We start from the raw sequence: 24,436 nt of genomic DNA, 5'->3' as shown, positions 1-24,436 counted from the left end.
CACTCATGAGCCATGGAGGAACTTTACCATCCAATTTAATATTCTCATGTGGTGTAATTGGATCAGAGACAGAAGTGCAGGTACTTGCGGTCAATTTGGAGATAACTCCCATATCATTCGTTCTCAAGTACTTTGTCTTTAAAGATAGCAAATGGGATAAAACCAAAATTTAGTTCAAAATATCACCATGCTGTCATTGGAAAGGGTTAACCTCTTTGCTTGTTTGCAAACGCACAGAGCAAACATTCTCACACGCACACAATTGTGTCAACGTTACATAACTTCTTTTTCAGATCAAAGATGAATCAAGCTACAATTTTTAACTTTGTTTTTCCAATTCTTTTGTTTTTATTTAAATCTTTTTCCCAAATTTTGTTTTGTTTGATTCTCTCTTCAAGTAACTTTCCAAATGACTGTGTTAAAACTGACAAAAAATTAAAATTTAAAAAGTTACCTTTTATTGTTAAAAAAAAAATTCAACCTTGTTAGACCAACAAGAGTTAAAGAGGGTGGAGCTTCCTTCTGGTTATGTTTCAACTTGTTTGCAAAGGTCATCACTGTCACTCCAAGATAGAAATTCAGAACAATCAATTCTAGTTTCTACGGAACATTTTTTCTTCTCTTGTTCCCCCAAAGCTGTAAATCTCTGTCCCACACACTCTCCCTCCTCCCTTAGCTGAAATCCAAACCCATCTCACCATTTCTTTCCTCCACTCCCAGTTTTCTCCCTCCCTCTCCTCTGCCTGAGTTCAGTTCTCCAGCTCCTGTCTGCAAACTGATAATAAAATTACTGAGTTTTATTGGGGGTTTGGGGCCTCCAGCGGGTGTTTCTGAATCCTCCTCGCCCACCTCCCAGGGTTTCCTTCCTTCCCATAGATCAAAGTCCTTATTGATTTGAGCCCAAAGTGTAACCTATTATTTATTGTCCCCCCTCCCCCATCAAGCTCAAAGCTTAATTGGTGAACAAAAATTTTCATCACCATATCGAGATTGGGCCTGTTTCTGTATCAAGTAGCACTTGCTTAGAAATAACCTCCTCACTAATGCTAAGCTTGGGTTCCGCCAGGGTCACTCAGCTCCTGACCTCATTACAGCCGTGGTTCAAACATGGACAAAAGAGCTGCACTCCCAAGGTGAGGTGAGAGTGACTGCCCTTGACATCCAGGCAGCATTTGACCAAGTATGGCATCAAGGATCTCTGGCAACACTGGAGTCAATGGGAATCAGGGGGGAACTCTATACTGGTTGGATTCATACCTAGCACAAAGGAAGATGGTTATAGTTGTTGGAGGTCAATCATCTCATTTCCACGACATCACTGCAGGAATTCCTCAGGGTATTGTCCTAGGCCCAACCATCTTCAGCTGTTTCATCAATGACCTTCCTCCCGTCAGAAGGTCAGAAGTGGAGATGTTCATTGGTGATTGCACAATGTTCAGCACCATTCGCGATTCCTCAGCTACTGAAGCAGTGCATTTCTAAATGCAGCAAGACCTGGACAATATCCAGGCTTGTACTGACAGGTGGCAAGTAACATTCGCAACACACAAGTGCCAGTCAATGACCATCTCCAACAAGAGAGAATATACCCATCACCCCTTGACAATCAGTGGCATTACCTTCACTGACTCCCCCATTATCAACATCCTGGGGGTTACCATTGAGCAGAAACAGAACTAGACCAGCCATATAAATACCGTGGCTCCAAGAGCAGGTCAGAGGCTGGGAATCCTGCCGCAAGTAACTCACCTCTTAACTCTCCAAAGCCTGTCGACCATCTACAAGGCACAAGTCAGGAGTGTGATGGAATATTTCCCACTTGCCTGGATGAGTGCAGCTCCAACAACACTCAAGAAGGTTGACACCATCCAGGACAAATCAACCCACTCGATTGGCACCCCATCCACAAACATTCACTCCCTCCACCACCGACAAACACTAGCAGCTGTGTGTACCATCTACAAGATGCACTGCAGGAACACACCAAGGCTCCTTTGACAGCACCTTCCGAACCCACGGCCTCAGTCATCTCGAAGGAAAAGGGCAGCAGATAGATGGGAACACCACACCCTGGAAGTTCCCCTCCAAACCACTCACCATCCTGACTTGGAAATATATCGCTATTCCTTCAGTTGCTGGATCAAAATCCTGGAGCTCCCTTCCTAACAGCACTTTGGGTGTACCTACACTGCATGGACTGCAGCGGTTCAAGAAGGCAGGTCACCACCACCTCAAGGGCAACGAGGTGTGGGGAATAAATGCTAGCCCAGCCAGTGAAGCCCACATTCCTTGAATGAACTTTAAAAAACTATTATATTAATATATGATATACTACTATATCATATATTAGGCAGAGGTCATGGTCCATATCGGTACCAACAACATAGGTAATAAGAGGGATGAGGGCCTGAAAGCAGAATATAGGGAGCTAGGAAATAAATTAAAAAACAGGACCTCAAAGGTAGTAATCTCAGGCTACTCCCAGTACCATATGCTAGCGAGATCAGGAATGGGACAATAGACCAGATGAATGCATGGCTGGAGAGATGGTGTAGGAGGGAGCGATTTAGATTCCTGAGGCATAGGGACTGATTCTAGGGATGATGGGACCTGTACAAGCTGAATGGGTTGCACCCCAGCAGGACCAGGACCAGTATCCTCACAAGGGTATTTGCTAGTACTGTGGGGGAGGGTTTAAACTAGACTGGCAGCGGAATGGGAAACTGAGCGAGGAGACACAACAGAGGGAAACAAAGATAGGAGTGAAGGATAGAAAAGTAGAAAGCAAAAGTGGAAGGCAGAGGAAACAAGGGCTAGCAGCAAATCGGACCATAGTGCAAAAAGAGAAGTATAAAAAATGTTAAAAAGACAAGTCTAAAGGCACTGTATCTGAATACATGGAGCATTCGCAATAAAGTAGATCGATTAACAGTGCAAATAGATGTAAATGGGTATGATATGACTGTGATTACAGAGACATGGCTGCAGGGTGACCAAGGCTGGGAACTGAATATCCAAAGGTACTCGATATTTAGGACAGATAAGCAAAAAGGAAAAGGATGTGATGTGGCATTGTTAGTTCAGGATGAAATCGGTGCAGCAGTGAGAGAAGATATTGGCTCAGAAAATCTAGATCTAGAATCAGTCTGGGTGGAGCTAAGAAACAACAAAGGGCAGAAAACATTAGTGGGAGTTGTCTATAAGCCTCCAAACAGTAGTGATAAGGTAGGGGACAGTGTTAAACAGGAAATTAGAGATGTATGTAAAAAGGGTGCAACGGTAATCATGGGTGGCTTTAAGCTGCATATAGACTGGTCAAACTAAACTAGCAATAATACTGTGGTGGATGAATTCCTGGAGTATACAAGATGGTTTTTAGACCAGAATGTCGAGGAACCGACTAGGGAACAAGGCTATCCTATGTTTGGCATTGTGCAATGAAGAAGAGTCATACGGACTCAAATTGTTAACTCTGTCTCTCTCTCCACAGGTGGTGTCAGACTTGCTGAGTTTTTCCAGCATTTTCTGTCTTTATTTCAGATATCCAGCATCCGCAATATTTTGCTTTTACACTAGCATCACAAGGAAATCTTTTCAGTAACAACTGGTGAGAATTTGGAATTCACTATCTGATGGATACAGGTTCAAGAGTAAACTTCAAAAAGGAACTGGATAAATATTCGAAGGAGAAATGATGCAGGGATGAGCAAAGAATGGGGGAGTGGGACTAACTGGATAGCTCGTCGAATTTGTCAGCACAGATTCAATAGGCCAACCGGCCTCCTTCTCTGCTGTACTATTAGGAGATTCTATCATCTATAATAATATAATGATTCATAATAAACATGATATGACAGAATCACAGAGCATGGATGGTGGCCATTCAGCCCATTGTGCCTGTACCGTCCCTGAAAAGGTGACCAATCTGTCCCACTCCTCTGCTCTTTTCTGATTGCCTTCCAAATCTTTGCATATTAATTTAAAATCCAAATCACTTTTGAAAGTTACGACTGAATTTGCTTCTAACAACCATTCAAACAATGACTTCAGTCTTCCCAGTATTTAATTGGAGGAAATTTCTGCACATCCACCAAACAGTCTGATAATTTACCAAGAGTGGAGAAGTCGAGAGAGGTGGTGGTGAGGCAGAGCTGGGAGCTGTCAGTGTAAATGTGATAAATGACAGTGTTTTCAGATGATGTCATTGTATGGAACAGGTTGATGAGAAATAAGAGGAGACCAAGGCTGGATCCTTTGGGGACACCAGAGGTAACTGTGGGATTGGGAAGGGAAGACATTGCAAGTGATTCTCTGGCTATGATTAGATAGAGAAGAATGGAACCAGGAGAGAGCAGCCCCATCCAGCTGGATGACAGGGGAGAGGAAAAGGTGCAGAATGATGTGGTCAACCTTGTCAAAGGCTGCAGACAGGTCAAGGACGAGAAGGGCAAGTTTATCTTTGTCACAGTCATATAGGATGTCATTTGTGACTTTGATAAGAGCTGTTTCAGTACTGTGGCAGGGACAGAAACATGATTGGAGGGATTCAGACATGGAGTTCTGGGAAAGATGGGCAGGGATTTGGGAGGTGACAACAAGGACTTTGGAGAGGAAAGAGAGGCTGGAGATGGGGCAGTAGTTTGGAAAGACAGTGGGGTCAAGGATTTGTTTTTTGAGAAGGGTATAATGATGGCAGATTTGAAGGGGAGAGAGTCAGTACCTGAGAGAAACAGTACCTGAGAGAGAAAACTGTGAACACATTCAGTGAATATGAGGAAGTTGAGTGATCTGTGGTTTTGTGGGAGGAGGGTAGATGGAGCCGGAGGTGAATTTCATGGACAAGATGAGCTCTGAGAGAGCCTGAGGGGAGATGGGAGGAAAACTACAGGAAGATGTGAGTTCAGGGCTCGGGTAATGGGGAACTTTAGGGAGGGCGAGTGGAAGGGAGGGAAGCAGCAGAGGAAGTTGATCGGATTGTCTCAATCTGAGTGACAAAGGAGCTCCATGAGATCCTCACACCGGTTGTTAGGGGTGAGGATGGAGGGAGAGCACTTCAAAAGGAATGAACTTGTGTTAGAGATATTAAAAAGATTCAACACATTGTGTCTTTAACACAAAACTAATTTATTTGACATTTATCCAGAATATTAGCCCCTCTAAGTGGTCTGTAGTTGATTAACATCAGCAGAAACAGATCCCAATGAATATGGTTCAGTCCTGGATGTGATTGACAGCAAAGTCCCACCACTTTAGTTACTTGTGAACTTGCTGGTGTCTCAGCAGGTAGGATGAGGTAGTGAATCCCTTCCCACACTGAGGGCAGGTGAATGGCCTCTCCCCAGTGTGAATTCGTTGGTGTGCCAGCAGGTTGGATGAGGTAGTGAATCCCTTCCCACACTGGGGGCAGGTGAATGGTCTCTCCCCAGTGTGAATTCGTTGGTGTGTCAGTAGGTGGGATGGATGACTAAATCCCTTCCCACACTGAGGGCAGATGAATGGCCTCTCCCCAGTGTGAATTTGCTGGTGTGTCAGCAGGCTTGATAACTGAGTGAATCCCTTCCCACACTGGGGGCAGGTAAATGGCCTCTCCCCAGTGTGAACTCGCTGGTGTCTCAACAAGTGGGATGAGGTAGTGAATCTTTTCCCACACTGAGGGCAGGTGAATGGTCTCTCCCCAGTGTGAACTCGTTGGTGTCTCAGCAGGTGGGATGAGGTAGTGAATCTCTTCCCACACTGAGGGCAGGTGAATGGCCGTTCCCCAGTGTGAACTTGCTGGTGCGTTAGCAGGCTGTGTGACTCAGTGAATCCCTTCCCACAACTCAGAGCAGATGAACAGTCTCTCCACTGTGTGAACTTGCTGGTGTCTCAGCAGGTGGGATGACTGAGTGAAACCCTTCCCACACTCGGAGCAGATGAACAGCCTCTCCCCCGTGTGAACTTGCTGGTGTCTCAGCAGGCTAGATAACTGAGTGAATCCCTTCCCACACTGGGGGCAGGTGAATGGCCTCTCCCCAGTGTGAATTTGCTGGCGTACAGTGAGTTGGGATGATCCCCTGAACACAGTTCCACATTGAGAGCATTTAAATGGTCTCCTGTCAGTGTGAACACGTTGATGGGACATCATCTCCCAGGAACATTTAAAGCACTTCCCGCAGTCTGGGCATTTGAAAGGTCTCTCTTCACTGTGAACTCGCTGGTGGCTCAGCAAGTGGGATGACTGAGTGAATCCCTTCCCACACGTGGAGCAGGTGAACGGCCTCTCCCCAGTGTGACTGCGCCGATGCTCTTCCAGCTCAGACAGGAATCTGAATCCCTTCCCACAGTCCCCACATTTCCACGGTTTCTCCCCAGTGTGGCTGCGCTTATGTCTTGACAGGTCAGATGATTGTCCAAAGCCTTATCCACACACAGGACATGTGTACAATTTCTCTCCACTGTGAATGGTGCTTTTTCCTTCCACGTTCAAAATCAAATGATATTCAGGTTACGATAAATCAGGCGAATGTCAGATTCTGCTGTGATGCTTTGTTTCTGTTTCCCGACTGCAAATCCTCCCCTTCTAATTCCCTGTGAAACTAATTTAAAACAGAGAAAAGGGAGTGAGAGAGAACCCACAAAAACAGGTTGTGAAATTGAGCTGAATGAATCTGGTAATGTTTGGGGCCGGCACAAGGGAAAAGTGACCATGAAAACTGTTGGATTGTCATCAAAACCCAACTGGTTCACTAATGTCCTTCAGGGAAGGGAACCTGCGACCGGTCTGGGCTACACGAGACTCTGGTCTCTATGGGAGGAGAGAGAGAGAGGTGGGAGGTGCAGGGGCTGAAGATGTGTTTAATACATCTTCAGCTCAACCAGAACTTTGGCAGAATATCCCAAACCCTTAACGTCCACCACCTAGAAGGATGAAGGTAACAGGTGTCAGTGAACACGATCACCTCCAACTCACACACCGTCCTGACTTGTCTGACATCCAGTACTGGATGAGCAGAAATTTCCTCCATTTAAATGTTGGGAAGATGAAAGCCATTGTCTCCACTCCCTAATCACCGACTCCATCCCTCTTGCAGCTGAGGCTGAACCAGACTGTTCACAATCTTGTTGTCATACTTCAACCCAAGCTGAGCTTCTGACTACAAATCACTAAAACCACCCATTTCCACCTCAGTAACATTGCCCAGCTGTGTCACTGCCTCAGTTCATCTGCTGCTGAAACTCATCCATTCCTTTGTTCTCTCTAAACTGGACTATTCAAATGTGCATCTTGTTGGTCTCCCACATTCAACTCCATAGAAACTGGAGGTCACCCCAAACTCAGCAGCTCATGTCCTTACTTGCACCAAGTCTTGTTCACCATCATCCCCTGTGCTCCCTGACGGCCGTGGTCATCCCAGCCATTCAGGCTTCCAGGATTATCTGAGATCATTGAATTCTGGCCCACCCCTGGCTCCAATTCCTCTCGTGCATCCACAATCTCCTCCAGCCTCCTGAGCTGTCCGTTCCACCCCAGTCGTCTCCACCAGCCGCACTGAGCATGCTCTGAGCACAGCCTGGCCCCCACGCCGGCGCTCTGGGTTCCTGTTCTCATTGACGGGAGCTTTCTGACCCATGAGGGATTCTGGGTAATCCTGCCACCATTGAGGCCAATCAGTGAACAGGCAATTTTTTTCAACACCAGCTCTGAAGAAGGGTCATATGGACTCGAAACGTAAACTCTGTTTCTCTCTCCACAGGTGTTGTTAGACCTGCCGAGATTTTCCAGCAATTTCTGTTTTTGTTTCAGATTTCCAGCATTCGCAGTTTTTTGCTTTTACCTTAGGCAATTTTTTTTCCCCAGTTGGTAAAACAGAAGATCCATGGATGAGGGGGATATTGGACAGGAAGTACAATGAGAGGTTCAGACACTTTATTAAATACTCACAGCAGAAGCACATTAATCTGATCGGAGATCCCTTCCACACGAGCAGTCAGCTGAGTGGAGCCTCCTGAGATTCTGTTCCCTTTCCAGTCAGTATTTACAGGAGCTGGGACACAGAAAAGAGTCTCAGTAAAATCAGGGATTTATTTGTTCACTGTTTTAAAATGGGTCCAGGCTCACACTTGAAGTTTGTGCAGCCTGTGACTCCCTGGGATTATTAACCCTCCCTCTCCAGACCCTTTGGGCTCTCTATTGTTTTTCAATAGCCTCCTGGCCCTGTGACTCCGAGGGTTTATTAACTGTCCCTCCTCCAGACTCTTTGGGCTCTCTATTGTTGGACTCTCTATTGTTTTTCAATGTCCTCCTGGCCTTGTACCTGATTCAATAAAAACCCTCCTTACATCACACAGGGAACAGCTTTAGACACGTTCTGACTTTTCACCTCAATCTTATTCTGCTGAATAATCTCACTGACCATTCCCTTTCTCTCGATCAGTGCGTCCACCATCTCTTTTCTGGATTTCACTCCTTCTTGTTGTTCCAGGATTTCATCTCTCTGCCTTTTATTTCTTTTACTGAAGATTCCTGTCCATTGCTGCCTCACAGCCTCGTCCTGTTCCCACATATTCTCCATGTCTCAGAGCTTCCCAGCGACCGCGCCAGCTGTGGGCCTATTCCAGCCCAGTCACTCTCTTCCCTCCACCCTTTTTACTGGTGTCACTATCACAGGAACGATCACAGTGTTTTGCAAAACTGCCTTAACACCGGGGTCTTGGCTACTGGGTGGTCACAGTACACCTATCTCTGACTTCTGAAATCCTGGATAATTCCCTTATCATCCGAACATCAAGTTGCTTGTAGATGGGATGACATAACCTTGGGGGTGGGTGTATGGTATTCAGGGCACATAGTACAGGAACTGTTTTAAATCTTGTATCATTATATAGGCTTTCTGAGTATGGGTGATGATTAAACTATTTGTGGGACTAATTTCTTATGGCAGGACAGATTGAGGGGTAGTCAGTGAAGCATATGGGGCCTTGGGGTTCATAAATAGAGGCACTGAGTACAAAAACAGGGGCATTATTTTGGCACTTATAAGGAAGGCAAATGGAATTTTAGCATTTATTGCAAAAGGAATAGAGTATAAAAATAGGGAAGTGTTGTTGCAACTGTACAAGGCATTGGTGAGACCGCACCTGGAGTACTGTGCACAGTTTTGGTCCCCTTACTTGAGGAAGGATATAGTTGCACTGGAGGCGGTTCAGAGGAGGTTCACTAGATTGATTCCAGAGATGCGGGGCTTGTCTTATGAGGAGAGATTGAGCAGTTTAGGCCTATACTCACCAGAGTTTAGAAGGATGAGAGAAGATCTAATTGAGGTATATAAGATGCTAAGGGGATAGACAAAGTAGATGTGGAGCGGATGTTTCCCCTTGTGGGGCATTGTAGAACGAGAGGTCATAGTTTTAGGTTAAGGAGTGGTAGATTTAAATCAGAGATGAGGAGGAATTACTTTTCTCAAAGGGTCGTGAATCTGTGGAATTCACTATCCCAGAGTGCAGTGGATGCCAGGACGCTGAATAAATTTAAGGAGGAGATAGACAGATTTTTAATTAGTAACGGGTTGAAAGGTTAGGGGGAGAGGGCGGGAAATTGGAGTTGAGGCCGAGAAGATGATCTGCCATGATTGTATTGAATGGCGGGGCAGGCTCGAGAGGCTGAATTGCCTATTCCCGCTCCTGGTTCTTATGTTCTTATGTTATAGAGTTTTGGTTAGGTCACAACTAGAGTATTGCATCCAGTTCTGGTCCCCAGTCTTTAGGAAGAATGTGAGGGGCCTTGATAAGGTGCAGAGGAGATTTACCAGAATGGTTCCAGAGATGAAGGATTTTAGCTACAAGGTTAGGTTGGAAAATCTGGGGGTGTTCTCTTTGGAGCAGGGGATATTTAATAGCGGTGTACAAGATTATGAAAGGTTTAGAATAAGGTAGGCAAAGAAAATCCTTTTCCATTAGCTGATGGTACAAGGATACAGGTTTTGGGCAAGAGATGCAGGAGGGGATATGAGGTAGAACTTTTTTCACAGCAAATAGGATCACGTGATTTGTTCAACCAATGTGTAGCTAGCGCAGGAGAATAAATTCTAGGGGAGGAGTTTCCTAGGAAGTGGTTGTATGAGGGGCTGGCTGGATACGAGCAGCCACAGAAGCTCTTGTCTATATAAAGCTTAATTTGTTTGACTAAGAAACCTCTGAGAGCATGTTTCTACGATAATAACCTGGAACTCACAGCCCACGAAGGTGGTGGAAGCAGAGGCGATTAATCATTTCAAAAGGAAATTAGATGTTATACTGCCAGGATTTTATCAAGGATTTGACCATGTTGAGCACATGCTGGACCCCGAGGTTCCGGTCACTTATCATTTAACTTCTCCGTCCCACTCCCACTCTGACCTCTCTGTCCTTGACCTCCTGAACTGTTCCAACGAAGCTCAAGGGGAGCTCGAGGAACAGAGCTCATCTTTCGATTTGTCACTTTACAACCTTCCCGACTCAGCATCGAGTTCAGCAGTTTCTGCACAACAGAGAGTTGTCAGGATCGGGAACTCTCTTCCTGAAAATGTGCTGGAACTTAATTCTATGTTTAGACTCCGCCCACTCATCCTAGATTCCCCAACCAGTGGATATAGTTTCTTTCTGTCTACCCTGTCAGTTCCAATTAATATCCCAAAAATTTTAATCAAATCACTTCTTCATCTTCTAAATTCCCGGGTTTCCGGGATTACAACGCTCATCGCGAGGTGCTGCATTTTGGCAGAAGGGATAGGGAGAGGGAAGATATAATTCATGGCTCAGTTCTAAAGAGTGTGCATGGACAGAGGGACCTGGGGGTTCATGTGCTTTGATCTCTGAAGGTGACAGGATGTATTAAGAGAGAATTTAGCAAAGCTGATTGGATCTTGAGCTACATAAATAGTGATATTGAGAACAAAAACAGGAAGTTATGCTGAATCTTTAAAAAGCTCTGGTTAGGCTACAATTCGAGTATTGTTTTCACTTCTGGTCACCAGACGTTAGGAAGGATGTGAAGGTCCTTGAGAAGGTGCAGAGGAGATTTACCAGAATGGTTTCAGTACAGGAGGTTGAGATGGGATTTAATTGAGGTGCACAAGATTCTGACAGGTTTAGATAAGGTGGACAAAGAAAGGCTGTTCCCATCAGCTGATTGTACAAGGACTCAGGGACACAGATGTAAAGGTTTTGGGCAAAAGGTACAGGAGATGTGAGGAAGAATGTTTTTACACAGTGAGTGGTAACGACCCAAAACTTGCTGCCGATGAGGGAGGTGGAAATGAACATGATGAATGATCTCAAAAGGAAATTGGACAGACACTTGAGGGAACTAAACCTGCAAGGATATGGGGATAGAACAGGGGCAGGGGAATGGGACTGACTGGATTGCTCCAGGAAAATGGCATGGATTCAATGGGCTGAATGGTCTCCTCTGTGCCATAATGACTCTTTTGTGTAATCCTCTTCTGTAATTTAACCCTTGGAGTTTGGATATCACTCAGGTAAAACTGTGCTACACTCCCTCCAAGGCCATTCTATCCTTCCTGATGTTTGTCCAGAACTGAACACAGTTCTCCAGGTGTGGTCTAACCAGGGTTTGTGTGTTTTGATGCTTTTCCAGTCACATTGATATCTGAAATTTTCTCCCACAAACAGAGCAGACAAACCTTTTTTACTTTCCACATTCAGATGCTGCTGATATTCAGTTTCTGATGAATCAAGTGACTGTCAGATCTTGATGTGATGTTTGGTTTGAGTTTCCCGTCTATCAATCCTCCAATTCCAGTGCCCTGTAAGGTTATGGAAACCATCACTGTCAGTCCAGGATAGAAATTCACAACATTCTCTACTCTAGGGTTGCCAACTCTGATTAAATGTATTCCTGAAGGTTCCATCACATGACTTGTCCCCATGCTCCAGCCATTAGTCGGCTAACATATCCTTCCTTGTGACACACTGCCTTCTCAGGCCAATTGGAAAGGAAAATGTCTCGTGACGCAATTGGATGATGATTTGTCCCACTGTCAATATTTTTGTAAAGAGAAATATTCAAAGAAAATTACGAATTAAAACAATCTTTTTTAATGCCCTTAAGATATTTCTCCAGGGTTGCACACAGCAGTGTCCTGGAGATTGATCTTCAGCCCCTGGAGACTCCAGTCCAATTCTGGAGGGTTGGCAACCGACTTTCCTCCTGTCTCCTGGATCAGGATCACAGCGCATGCGCTCTCCTGCATATTGCCGCTTTTCAAGATGGCGGCCGGTAACGTGGGCTTGTAAGCGGGAGGCTGATAGTCCTTTGGGTGCTAATGCGGGACCGGTAACTTTTTATTCGGGGTTTGAAGCCTCCACGTGGTATTTATGAAGCCTTCCGTCCATTCCGCTGGCTCTAATCCTCCCCGCTCACCCACCGACTCCATTACTCAACTGCACTCGATTGTTTCTTCCCCGTTCTTTGCAACTTCATTGACAGCCTGCACTGCCATGCTCTACTCTCAGTCGGGAACTGCGCCTGCGCGGGGCGCTCCTGTCGTGTGGCTAGGGCACATTCTTACTCGCAGTGAACGCTGGGCAGGAGCCACGCCATTGAGATCAGACATTGTTGAATAGAAAATTGTGATTTGCGATCAGAATTCCGATTACAATTGGAGCCATTTGTCCAAGGTACAAATTTACTAAATCAATTGACACAGCAACTAAAGAGCACGGGCCCTCCACCATAGTTCTGTCCTGGGTCTGATTAACAGCAGAACAAATCCCTACAGTTAGATGTGGACTCACTGGAGCCTCAGCAGCTGGGGTGAACAAGTGATTTTTTTTCCATAGACACAAGAGTTTAACTGTCCCTCGCCAATAAGAATGGACTAGTCGTGGATCAAAAGTGTTGAGCTTTTAAAGTTGGGAGTGAAACTGAGTGAATGCTTTTGCACACACAATGTGTCTGATTCTCCTTCCTCAAGTGTGAATGTGCTGTTGTGTCAGTAAATCGGATGACTGAGTAAATCTTTTTCCATATTCAGCTGGGAAATTATCTTTGCAGAGTGGGATTTTATCCAAGAATTTCCAGCTCAGGCGGGAATCACAAATCCTTCTGGTGGTTAGTTTCACGATCTTTTTTTTATTCATTCAATGGATATGGGCATCGCTGGCTAGGCCAGCATTTATTTCCCATCCCTAATTGCCCTTGAGAAGGTGGTGGTGAGCTGGCTTCTTGAACCACTGCAGTCCATGTGGTGTAGATACACCCACAGTGCTGTTAGGGAGAGAGTTCCAGGATTTTGACCCAGCGGCAGTGAAGGAACAGCAATATATTTCCAAGTCAGGATGGTAAGTGGCCTGGAAGGGAAATTCCAGGTGGTGGTGTTCCCATGTATCTGCTACCCTTGTCCTTCTAGATGGTAGTGGTTGTGGGTTTGGAAGGTGCTGTCCAAGGAGCCTTGGTGAGTTCTTGCAGTGCATCTTGTAGATGGTACACACTTCTGCTACTGTGCGTCAGTGGTGGAGGGAGTGAATATTTGTGGATGTGGTACCAATCAAGTGGGCTGCTTTGTCCTGGATGGCGTTGAGCTTCTTGAGTGTTGTGGGAGCTGCACTAATTCAGGCAAGTGGAGAGTACTTCATCACACTCCTGATTTTTGGCTTGTAGATGATGGAGTCAGGAGGTGAGTCATTGCCACAGGATTCCTAGCCTCTGACCTGCTCTTGTAACCACAGTATTTGTATGGCTAGTCCTGTTCAGTTTCTGGTCAATGGTAACCCCCAAGATGTTGATAGTGGGGGATTCAGCGATGGTAATGCCATTGAATGTAAAGGGGTGATGGTTAGATTCTCTCTTGTTGGAGATGGTGATTGCCTGGCACTTGTGTCGCGCGAATGTTACTTCCCACTTGTCAGTCAAGCCTGGATATTGTCCAGGTCTTTCTGCATTTGAACATGGACTGCTTCAATATCTGAGGAGTCGCAAATGGTGCTGAACATTGTGCAGTCATCAGCGAACATCCCCACTTCTGACCTTATGATGGAAGGAAGGCCATTGATGAAGCAGCTGAGGTAGTGTCCTCGGCTCAGCCGGCAGTGATGTCCTGGAGCTGAGATGACTGACCTCCAACAACCACAATCATCTTCCTTTGTTCTAGATATGACTCCAAACAGCAGGGAGTTTTCCCCCTGATTCCCATTGACTTCAGTTTTGCTCGGGCTACCTGATGCCACACACTATCGAATGCGGCCTTGATGTCAACGGCAGTCACTCTCACCTCACCTCGGGAGTTCAGCACTTTTGTCATTGTTTGAACCAAGGTTTTAATGAGGTCAGGAGCTGAGTGGCCCTGGCGGTAGCCAAACTTGGTGTCAATGACCAGATTATAGCTAAGCAGGTGCCGCTTGATAACACTGTTGATGAGCCCTTCCATTGCTTTACTGATGATTTACTATTGAGAATAGACAGATGGGGCGGTAATTGGACGGCTTCAATTTGTCCTGCTTTTTGTGTACAGGACATACCTGGGGAATTTTCGTCATTGCCAGATGGATGCCAGTGTTGTAGCTGTACTGGAACAGCTTGGCTAGGGACACGGAAAGCTCTGGAGTGCAAGTCTTCAGTACTATTGCCGGAATATTGTCAGAGCCCATACCCTTTGCAGTATCCAGTGTCTTTAGCTGTTTCTTGATATCACATGGAGTTCATTTCAACACTCTCCAGTTAGAGAAAAGCAAAATACTGTGGATGCTTCAAATCTTAATTAAAAACAGAAAATTCTGGAAATACTCAGCAGATCTGGTAGCATTTGTGAAGAGAGAAACAGTTTACATTTCAGGCCCATGATCTTTCATCAGAACTGGACTGTATCTGTGCACAGATTTAAATATTAATCTTCTGTCTCCATCCACAGATATGCTGAGTATTTCCAATGTTTTCTGTTTTTAATTTCTGGTTTAAAATGTTGCTTTGGAACTGCATATTAAATTTATTAGTGACTAAATTAAATGATATTTATTCTCATTCTGTCTGCAAGTCAAAACATCTTCCATTGGTCTATCCTGTCAAACCCTTTCATAATCTTAAAGGATCAGGTCATCCTTCACTCTCTTTTCCAGAGAGATCATTTACAGCCTGTCCAACCTTTCTTAATGGGTGTAACCTGCCAGCTCTGGTAATTCTTTCTTGCATCTTCTCCAGTCCTTTTAGATCTATCTTATAATATGGAGACCTGAGCTAATCTGAGCAGCAAACTCACCATTTTCCCCAAAAGCGTGTATGTTTCAGTATTTTACTCATTTTCCCATGAGATGAATATAAAATGGGATGGAATAACCAGATCTAATGAGCCAGACTATAACATTATGGAGTAGTTACAAAGTTGTTTCTTCTCCTTACAGTGAAACGGTGGCTGTTTCACTCTTAATCTGTCAATTATGGCATTAAGTATAACGCATCAGAGAAAGACAAAATTTCAGTGCGGTGACACTACACCAGACTAAAGTTCAGTTAATATGATTGCTGAGCAGTGATCGGGAGCACTTGCAAATTATTTTCTGTCTTGAATATATTCCAGATGCAAATCCATGAATGTTTGGATACTGGGGAATCAATGGATTTGGGGATAGGGCAGAAAAGTGGAGTTAACGTGGAAGATCATTTAATGGTGCAGAGGCTCAAGTGGCCATATGGTCTCCCGCTGCTCCTATTTCTGTTCTTCTTATGAACATCACTGTGAATCATGTCCATGCAAGCACAGCAGATGCTGCGCCCACCCTTTCACCTCCTCCCTTCCTACATTCCAGGCCCTCAACACACTTTCCAGGTGGCACAGTGATTTCCTTGTACTTGTTGCAATTTAGTATCGTGTTTTCAGTACTCATGATGCCATCTCCCCTACACTGAGGAGATTAAATCAGATTGGGTGACTGCTTTGTGGAACATCGCCATCCAGTTTGCAAGTGTGATACTGAGCTTCTGAACATTTACTATTTTATTTCTCTGCCTCACTTCAGTTCTGACCTCTATGTCCTCAGCCTCCTGCACTGTTCCAATGAGTCTCAAAGGAAACTCGAGGAACAGCAGCTCATCTTTGATCTATCACTTTACAACCTTCTGGACTCAACATTAATTTCAACAATTTCAGATCATCATCACCACTCCCATTTTTTCAGACAGTGGGTGCTTTAATTGTTCTGTTATCATTCATACCTCCTCTGGTCCTGTCTTTTGTCTCTTCACTTGTCCCATTAATTTATTTACTTATCTCCTTATCACCCAGTGTTCCCTTGCATCATCCGCTTTGTCATTTAATCACTCCAGCCTTCCATCCCACCACAAGTCCGTTTGTTCTTTTCTCCTCTCCCCTTCTCATTTCCCTGACTCCGTACATGCTGGAAAACAACTAAATCTCTAAATTCTTCCAGCTTGTATAAAAATTTAGCGACCTGAAACATTTACTCTGTTTCCCTCTCCGTAGACATTCCATCTCTAGCTCTAATTCCCGAACAGAAAATGCGGCAAAGAATCAGCAAGTCAAGCTGAGTCTGTGGCCGCTCTCAAAACAAAAACAGAATTACCTGGAAAAACTTCTGTTGAAGGTCATGAGGACTCGAAACGTCAACTCTTTTCTTCTCCGCCGATGCTGCCAGCCCTGCTGAGTTTTTCCAGGTAATTCTGTTTTTGTTTTGGATTCCAGCATCCGCAGTTTTTTGTTTTTATCTCTATGGCCGCTCTCGGCGTTTGAAACCGTCACAATGCCCGGGTGATTGACGGCAGCTCAGAGCCAATAGGAAGAGGGGGCGGGTCTGGTAGACCGAGAGGGTGGAGATGGTCCTCCAACCAATCGGAATGAAGGATCATCCTTCCGGCTGGCGCCCTGCGCGCAGGCGCAATTTCGTTGTGACTGAAGTCTGGGGCTTGCGGGAGTTGAAGGAGGAAAGATCGGGGGACAAGGTAAGAAACTGTGTAACTGAGGAGAGAAATGGAGCCGGAGGATGGACTGGATGTTTCACAAACACTAGGTGTCGGTCTCTAGACCCGAATTAGAAGCTGCCGGACCCGCGTTTACACCAAATCGAGCAAAGCTGCCGACCTCCTCCGGTCACAGGCCCGGGTTAACGGTCGCCAGCTTTCTCGGGTCAATGTGCAGCAGGGCGCATGCGCGGTCATCCCTGTCCCTGTCAGCAGGAGAGAATATTGTGAATTGGTTCTGTTGAAGGGTCATGAGGACTCGAAACGTCAACTGTGCTCCTCTCCAACGATGCTGCCAGACCTGCTGAGTTTTTCCAGGTGTTTTTGTTTTTGTTGTGAATTTCTACCTTGGACTGACAGGGATGGATTTTGGATGGGCTTTGCAAAACACCTTCGGTCTGTCCGCAAGCATCACCCAGACCTCCCTGTCGCTTGCCATTTTAACACTCCACCGTGCTCTTTTGCCCACATGTCTGTCCTTGGCTTGCTGCATTGTTCCAGTGAAGCTCAACGCAAACTGGAGGAACAGCACCTCATCTTCCGACTAGGCACTTTACAGCCTTCCGGACTGAATATTGAGTTCAACAATTTTAGATCTTAAACTCCCTCCTCCATCCCCACCCCCTTTCCTTTTCTTCCCACTCCTTTTTGTTTTTTCCAATAATTTATATAGATTTTTCTTTTCCCATCTATTTCCATTATTTTTAAATAATATTCCACCGATCATTTATCTATACCTTTTATGCCCTTTTAGTCTTATTTCACCCCACCCTCACTAGAGCTATCTGTACCTTGCTTGTCCTGCTATCCATTCTTAATTAGCACATTCTTTTAGATAATATCACCACCTTCAACACCTCTTTGTTCTTTTGCCTGTGACATCTTTTGGTTATCTCCTCCTATCACTGCCTGCTTGTCCCAACAACCACCCACCCACCCCCCACCTTGAACCAGCTTATATTTCACCCCTCTCCTATTTTTACTTGGTTCTGTTGAAGGGTCATGGGGACTCGAAACATCAACTATACTCTTCTCCGCCGATGCTGCCAGACCTGCTGAGTTTTTCCAGGTATTTCTGTTTTTGTTTTTATTATGGATTTTGGAAACTCCTTTTACAGGGGGGTTCGAAGGGGAGGATTTACACTTAAACTTAAATCAAGAGAAATGTTTGTCTCTTCTCAATTTCTATCCTGAATTGACAGTGATGAATTTTGTAAACCAAAACAAATATTCCTGTTATGACAGATTGAACAGGTTGGAGCTTTCTTTTTCCTTTAGAAAAGGGAAGAGTTAGCAGTGAGCTGATAGAGACCTTTACAATGATCAATGGGTTTGTACATATGGAGAGAATGTTTTCACTTGAAATTTCTTGACTCAGACTTCAATGTGAAACTCACAGGAAACCGTTGCGATAATTTTGAAAGGAAACTAGATGAGTACTTGAGGGAAATGGGAATAGAAAGATAAGCTGAAAGGATGAGATGAGGTGCATGGAATGGGAGGAGAAGCATGTGGTGTATAAAAACCAGCAGAGTAGTTGGACAGAATGGCCTTTGTTTTTTGAATATTCTGAGTATTTCAATGTAAACTCCTTTTACAGGGTATTCAGAGGGTTCGATTTGCAGATGGGAAATTCAAACCAAACATCGTGTCAAGATCTGATAGAGTCACTCGATTCATCAGAACCTGAATATCATCGGCCTTTGAATTTGGAATTTGAAATGTTTGTCTGTCCTGACTGTAAGGGAAGATTACAAACAACATTGCGACTGGAATAGCACTGAGACATACACACATGAGTGAGAGTGTTCCAGTGCACTGATTGGAAACAGTTTTAACCAGTAACACAGCCTGAAAAAAAAGTGCACAATTCACAGCAGGGAGGGACTGTACACGTGTTCTGTGTGTGGATGAGGCTTCAACTGATTGTCAAACCTGGAGAGAAACAAGGACACCCACACCATGGAGAAACCGTGGAAATGTGAGGACTGTGGGAAGGGATTCAATTACCCATCTGAGTTGGAAACTCATCGACGTATTCACACTGGGGAGAGGCCATTCACCTGCTCTGTGTGTGGGAAGGGATTCACTCAGTCATCCAGCCTCTACACACACCAGCATGTTCATACTGGTGACAGGCCATTCACCTGCCTTGAATGTGGGAAGGGATTTAATGCATTATCAACCCTCCGGACTCACCAGCAGGTTCACTCTGATCAAAGACCATTTAAATGTTCTGACTGTGAGAAGAGCTTTAAAAGCAGAAAGGATCTACTGATACACCAACGCTCTCACACTGGGGAGAGGCCATTCACCTGCGCATTGTGTGGGAAGAGATTCACTCAGTCATCCCACCTCCTGACACACCAACTTGTTCATACAGATAAGAGACCTTTTAAATGTTCTGACTGTGAGAAGAGCTTTAAAAGTAAAAAGGATTTACTAAACCACCAACGCACTCTGACTGGGGAGAGGCCATTCATCTGCTCCGTGTGTGGGAAGGGATTCACTTGTTCATCCCACCTTCTGAAGCACCAATTTGTTCACACTGATCAGAGACTGTTCCATTGTTCTCAGTGTGAGAAAAAATTTAAAAGCAAAAAAGATCTTCTGAAACATCAACACACTCACACTGGGGAGAGGCCGTTCACCTGCTCTATCTGTGGGAAGGGATTCACTCGGTTAGCACACCTGGTGAGACACCATCGAGTTCACACTGGGGAGAGGCCGTTCACCTGCACTGAATGTGGGCAGGAATTCATTGATTCATCCGACCTTCTGATACACCAGCGAGTTCACACTGGGGAGAGACCATACACTTGCCCCTTGTGTGGGAACAGGTTCACTCAGTCATCCCATCTCACTACACACCAACTTGTTCACACTGATCAGAGACCTTTTAAATGTTCTGACTGTGAGAAGAGATTTAAAAGTAAAAGGAATCTGCTGACACACCAGCGAGTTCATACGAGGGAGAGACCGTTCACCTGCTCCATGTGTGGGAAGGGATTTGCTCAGTCAAACAACCTGATGAGACACCAGCAAGTTCACATGCGACAACGGGGGTTGGATTCTGCTGTTATTGATGCTGTTAATCACATCCAGGACTAAATCATGTCTGGATACCTGTTTCCAATGGGGTTCCACAGTTTTGTGGTTTATATCAATGATATAGACTTAAATGTAGGGGCAACGATTAAGAAATTTGCAGATGATACAAAAGCTGCTGGTGTGTTTAACAATGAGGAAGGAAGCCATGGACTGCGGGAAGATATCATTGGACTGGTCAGATGGGCAGGAAAATGGCAAATGGAATTCAATCTGGAGCAGTGTGAGATAATGAATTTGGGAGGGCAACAAGACAATAAATGGGTTAATGCTGAGAAGTATAGAGGAACAGAGGGACCTTGGGGTGCATATCCACAGATCCCTGAATGTGGATGGACAGGTAGTCAAGAAAGCATTTGGGACACTTTCCTTTCTTGTCTGGAGCCTAGAATACAAAAGCAGGGAGATTATGTTAGGATTGTGTGAAACACTAGTTAGAGTACTGAGTACAGTTTTGGTCATCGCATTAAACAACTAAAAAGTAAGACTGGATACATTAGCATAAAACTGAAGTCAATTTGATAATTTGTCTTATATTTACAGTCAGTGTTTCATCAAATCTAGGAGATAAAGATGAATCTAACTAACAGGGAATTTTAAAAGTGAAGAAGTCTTAATTTTTCAGTAATGTAAACTTTGAGGTGTTTAGATAATAAGAGTTCAGAAAAACATTTCACTTAACTCCCTATAAAAATAAGGCGACTTCAGCACAATGGAAGAAACTGATTAGCGAGTAGCCGCTGAAACTTTATTTATTTTGATTGTAAGTTTATTTTTCTTAAGTCAGATAATAATTAGATAAATAGACATGGCACGACATCCCAGTCCCATGGACTGCACATCCAGTTCCATTTGGGAAAACCAGGACACTCCTCGTATCCTAGACAATCAGAACTGCAGGAAGTGTCAACAGCTGGTGCAGCAGGATGCAAAGGGGAATGGTCAAGTGGTATTTCTGTGACTGGAAAACTGTTTCCAGTTGGGTTCTGGATGGCTTAGGACGAGGATTATGCTTATTGTGGTATATATCAATGATTTATAGGGAGCATGATTAAGACATTTCCAGCCTTGTTGTTGACAGTCAGGAAGAAAGCTGTAGATTGCAGGAAGATATCAATAGACTGATCAGGAGGGCAGGGATGTAGTAAGTGGAGATTAGCCTGGAGAATAGTGAAGTATTACCTCAGTGAGGTAATAAATACATTTAAGGAGGGCATACACGGCAAGGGGAAAGAATATTACTGGTATGATAGTGAGAAATGTAGAGGAACAGAGGGACATTGGAATGCATGTCCACAGATCTCTGAAGGTGACAGGAGAGGTAGATAAGGTGATTAAAAAGTCAGACAGGATACTTTCCATTATTAACTGAGACACAGAATACAGGAGCAGGGAATATTTCCAGCATTTTCTGTCGATGAAAGATCACAGACCTGAAACTCCTCTCTTTCCACAGATGCTGCCAGAGCTGCTGAGCATTTCCAGCATTTTCTGTTTTTATTACAAGATCGGGGAGGTTATACTAGAGCTGAATAAAACACTGGTTAGACCACAGCTAGATTACAGAGTACAGTTCTGGTCACTGCATTACAGGAAGGATGCGTTCACACCACAGAGGAGATTTACAAGGATGTTGACGGGACTGGAGAATTTTACCTGTGAGGAAAGATCAGATAGACTGGGATTGTTTTCCTTGGAACAGAGAAGGCTGAGGGGAGATTTAACTGAGATGTATAGAACTGAGGGGCCCAGATAGTGTGGATAGGAAGGACCTATTTCATTAAAGAAAGGTCAATAACCAAGGGGTTTCCATTTAAAGTAATTAGCAGAGTATCGGGAGGGTGAGGGATTCGCTGAATCATCCCATCTGTGGAGACACCAGCCAGTTCACGCTGGGTAGAGGACGTTCACCTGCTCTGTGTGGGGGAAGGGATTCACTCAGTTATCCACTCTGCTGAGACATTAGCCAGTTCACACTGGGAAGAGGCCGTTCACCTGTTCTGAGTGTGGGAAGGGATTCACTCGAGTGCCATCATCAAGAATGGCTCGGTGGCACCATTAGTGACCAAGCTGGCTGAGTCCTAAAGGGCAAAGCTGCGAGACTGAGTCTGCAGCAGGTGCTGAGAAAACCAACAAGAGGGCAAAACATACTTGACCTCATCCTCATCAACCTGCCTGCTGCAGATGCATCTGTCCATGGCAGTATAAGTTGGAGTGACCACTGCACAGTTGTGGAAGCAAAGTCCGGCCTTCACATTGAAGATACCCTCCGTGGTGTTGTGTGGCATTATCACTGTGCTAAATGGGATAGATTTCAAACAGATCTAGCAACTCAAGACTGGGTATCCATGAGGTGTTGTGGGCCATCAGCAGCAGCTGAAATGTGCTCGAACACAATCTGTGACTTCATGGCCCGACATATCCCCCACTCTACCATTACCATCAAGCCAGTGGATCAACCCTGGTTCAATGGAGAGTGCAGGAGGGCATGCCAGGAGTAGCACCAGGCATACCTAAAAATGAGGTGTCAACTTGGTGAAGCTGCAACACAGGACTACTTGCATGCCAACAGCATAAGCAGCAAGTGATAGACAGGGCTGAGCGATCCCACAACCAATGGATCAGATCTAAGCTCTGCAGTCGTGCCACATCCAGTCATGAATAGTGGTGGACAATTAAGCAACTCACTGGAGGAGGAGGCTCCACAAATATCCCCATCCTCAATGATGGGGGAGCCCAGCACATCAGTGCAAAAGGTAAGGCTGAAGAATTTGCTACAGTCTTCAACCAGAAGTGCCGAGTGGATGATCCATTCCGACCTCCTTCAGATGTCCCCAGCATTATCGATGCCAATCTTCAGCCAATTCGATTCACTCCACATGATATCAAGAAACAGCTGAAGGCACTGGATCGTGCAAAAGCTATGGGCCCTGACAATGTTCCAGAAAAAGTACTGAAGACTTGTGCTCCAGAACTTGCCACGCCTCTAGCCAATCTGTTCCAGTACAACTACAACACTGGCATCTACCTAGCTTTGTGGAAAATTGCCCAGGTATGTCCTGTACACAAAAAAACAGGACAAATCCAACCCGGCCAATTACCGCCCCATCAGTCTGCCCTTGATCATCAGTAAAGTAGTGGAAGGGGTCATCAACAGTGCTATCAAGCAGCACTAGCTTAGCAATAACCAGCTCACCAACGCCCAATTTGGTTTCTGCCAAGGCCACTCAGCTCCTGACCTCATTACAGCCTTGGTTCAAACATGGACAAAACAGCTGAACTCCCAAGGTGAGGTGAGAAAGACTGCCCTTGGCATCAAGGCTGCATTTGACTGAATGTGGCATTAAGGAGCCCTAGAAAAACTGGAGTCAATGGGAATCAGGGGGAAAACTCTCCACTGGGTGGAGTCATACCTAGCACAAAAGAAGATGGTTGTGGTTGTTGGATGTCAGTCATCCCAGATCCAGGACATCACTACACTAGTTCCTCAGGGTAGTGTCCTTGGCCCAACCATCTTCAGTTGCTTCATCAATGACCTTACTTCCATCATAGGTCAGAAGTGGGAATTTTCACTGATGATTGCACAATTTCCAGCACCATTCATGACTTAGCTACTGAAGAAGTCCATGTCCAAATGCAGCAAGACCTGGACAATATCCATGCTAAGGTTGACAAGTGGCAAGTAACATTTGCGCCACACAAGTGTCAAGCAATGACCATCTCCAGCAAGAGAGAATATAACCATCAGCCCTTGATGTTCAATGGTATTACCATCACTGGATCCCCCACGATAAACATCCTGGGGGTTACCATTGACCGGAAATTAAACTGGACTAGCCATATAAATAATGTGGCTGTGAGAGAATGTCAGAGGCTAGGAGTCCAGTGATGAGTAACTCACCTCCTGACTCCCCAAAGCCTGTCCACCCTCTACAAGGTGCAAGGCAGGAGTGTGATGGAATACTCTCCACTTACCTGGATGAGTGCAGCTCCTAGAACACTCAAGAAGCTTGACACCACCGAGGACAAAGCGGTCCCTTTGTTTGGCTCAACATCCACAAACATTCACTCCCTCCACCACTGACGCACTGTCGCAGCAGTGTGTACCATCCACAAGATGCACTGCAGGAATTCAGCAAGGGTCCTTTAACGGAATCTTCCAAACCCATGACTACTCCCATCTAGAAGGACAAGGGCAGCAGATAGATGGGAACACCACCACCTGTAAGTTCCCCTCCAAGTCACGCACCATCCTGAGTTGGAAATGCATCACCATTCCTTCACTGTTGCTGGGTCAAAATCCTGGAATTCCCTTCCTAACAGCACTGTGGGTGTACCTACACCACATAGACTGCAGCGGTTCAAGAAGGCAGCTCAGCATCA

The 24,436-nt window shown here is 45.1% G+C and overlaps 2 protein-coding genes across 3 annotated transcripts in view; both read left to right on the top strand.

The window, feature by feature from the left end:
* Positions 1 to 24,436, top strand: part of LOC144697271 (uncharacterized) — a 407,386-nt gene that overhangs the window by 147,989 nt on the left and 234,961 nt on the right. The window lies entirely within an intron of this gene.
* On the top strand, positions 16,829 to 21,772 carry LOC144696988 (uncharacterized). Its single transcript, XM_078568730.1, has 2 exons — positions 16,829 to 16,927; positions 18,546 to 21,772. The coding sequence occupies exon 2, from the start codon at positions 18,908 to 18,910 to the stop codon at positions 20,054 to 20,056; it is 1,149 nt and encodes a 382-aa protein (XP_078424856.1). The 5' UTR covers positions 16,829 to 16,927; positions 18,546 to 18,907; the 3' UTR covers positions 20,057 to 21,772.

The sequence above is a fragment of the Cetorhinus maximus genome, chromosome 23, assembly GCF_964194155.1.
Source record: "Cetorhinus maximus chromosome 23, sCetMax3.hap1.1, whole genome shotgun sequence".
Taxonomy (NCBI): domain Eukaryota; kingdom Metazoa; phylum Chordata; class Chondrichthyes; order Lamniformes; family Cetorhinidae; genus Cetorhinus; species Cetorhinus maximus.
The sequence above is the reverse complement of the archived record's forward strand: the minus strand, read 5'-3'. Positions and strand labels throughout refer to the sequence as shown.

Excerpts from the sequence above, each read along its gene's own strand:
- LOC144696988 (XM_078568730.1), top strand. The coding sequence starts at position 18,908 with ATGGAGAAACCGTGGAAATGTGAGGACTGTGGGAAGGGATTCAATTAC.